This window comes from Propithecus coquereli, unplaced genomic scaffold, assembly GCF_000956105.1.
Source record: "Propithecus coquereli isolate 6110/MARCELLA unplaced genomic scaffold, Pcoq_1.0 Scaffold85, whole genome shotgun sequence".
Classification (NCBI taxonomy): domain Eukaryota; kingdom Metazoa; phylum Chordata; class Mammalia; order Primates; family Indriidae; genus Propithecus; species Propithecus coquereli.
In genome coordinates, this window is record NW_012154729.1 from 1,122,424 (window position 1) to 1,123,585 (window position 1,162).

General features: G+C 30.2%; 1 protein-coding gene across 1 annotated transcript in view; it reads left to right on the top strand.

Moving 5' to 3' along the window:
* The window catches only part of UHRF1BP1L (UHRF1 binding protein 1-like), a 158,260-nt gene that overhangs the window by 120,786 nt on the left and 36,312 nt on the right, over positions 1 to 1,162 (top strand). The window contains exon 8 of the mRNA XM_012663986.1: positions 597 to 684. Coding sequence (XP_012519440.1) covers positions 597 to 684 — 88 coding nt within the window. The remainder of the gene's footprint in view (positions 1 to 596; positions 685 to 1,162) is intronic.

Genomic DNA, 1,162 nt, shown 5'->3' on the forward strand with positions numbered 1-1,162 from the left:
AACTTGTGATCTACTTTTGATCGATCTATAGCTGTATAACTTTGGGCAACTTAGCTAACCAAACAGACTTTTAATTTCCTCTTCAAGAAGAGGCAGGATGTAGTGTAGTAGTTAACATTTCCTTGGTTCAAACTTGAGCTTTGCACTTGACTAGCTGTATGACCTTGGCCTATTTATTTAACCTCGTTGTGCCTCATTTCATTATCTAGAAAATGGGGAAAACAATAATAATTCCTATCTCATGGATTATTATGATAATCAAATAAATAAGTATCCCTAAAATATTGAAAACAATGCCTGACACGTTGTTAGGGATTGTAAATATAAAAGGTCTGCTGTTATCTGTAAGCAATAAAAGGGCAGGGATTCTGCTATTCTTGTATCCTAATTTTTTTCTCCTAGTACCTTGCAAATGATAGGGGCTCAGTAAATACTTACTGGATTGAATTTCATTTCCTAAAATCTTATTTTCTGTGATAAAAGAGAGGCAATTATCACTACTTGGACTCCAAGTATGGTAAAAATTATTCATGATAAATGTAATATTTCTGATAATTTGCTTAATATTTCCTTTTCTTAATTCTGTTGTTCTTTTCCCAGAGTCAAACAGACGTATTACTGGAGGGGCTATGCAGCTCTCTTTTACACAGCTAACTATAGATTATTATCCCTATCATAAAGCAGGTATGTCTAACAATTTCTTTAAAAGATAGAAATCTTGCTTTAAAATTGTATAACCAATTTATTTTGCTTATTTTGCTTTAATTTGTAGAGGAGAAAAGAGATCTTTATCATTTTTCTTGTGGCAGTATTGCCATAGAATATATTCATATATTTTATTGAGGTTTTTGTAGATTATTAGAAACTATGATTGTTAGAAATGAACAGTTTTCTAAATAACCAATTTAAAACTTGAATCAGTATACAGAGGACATATATTTTGTGCTATTAGTTACGACAAAAACAAGGTATTACCTAATTTTTTTGAATTTGTAAATGATAGACTCATATATATAAAAATCAAAAAGAGTATAAAGCAAAGGATAACAGTGAGGTTAAGTGAGTTGTAGGACTCCAGATTTCATAGGTTTTTAATAGTCAACTATTGGTAGGTTCTTTTCTCCCACATCATAAAAAGATAAAAATATATATGGTTACTTAT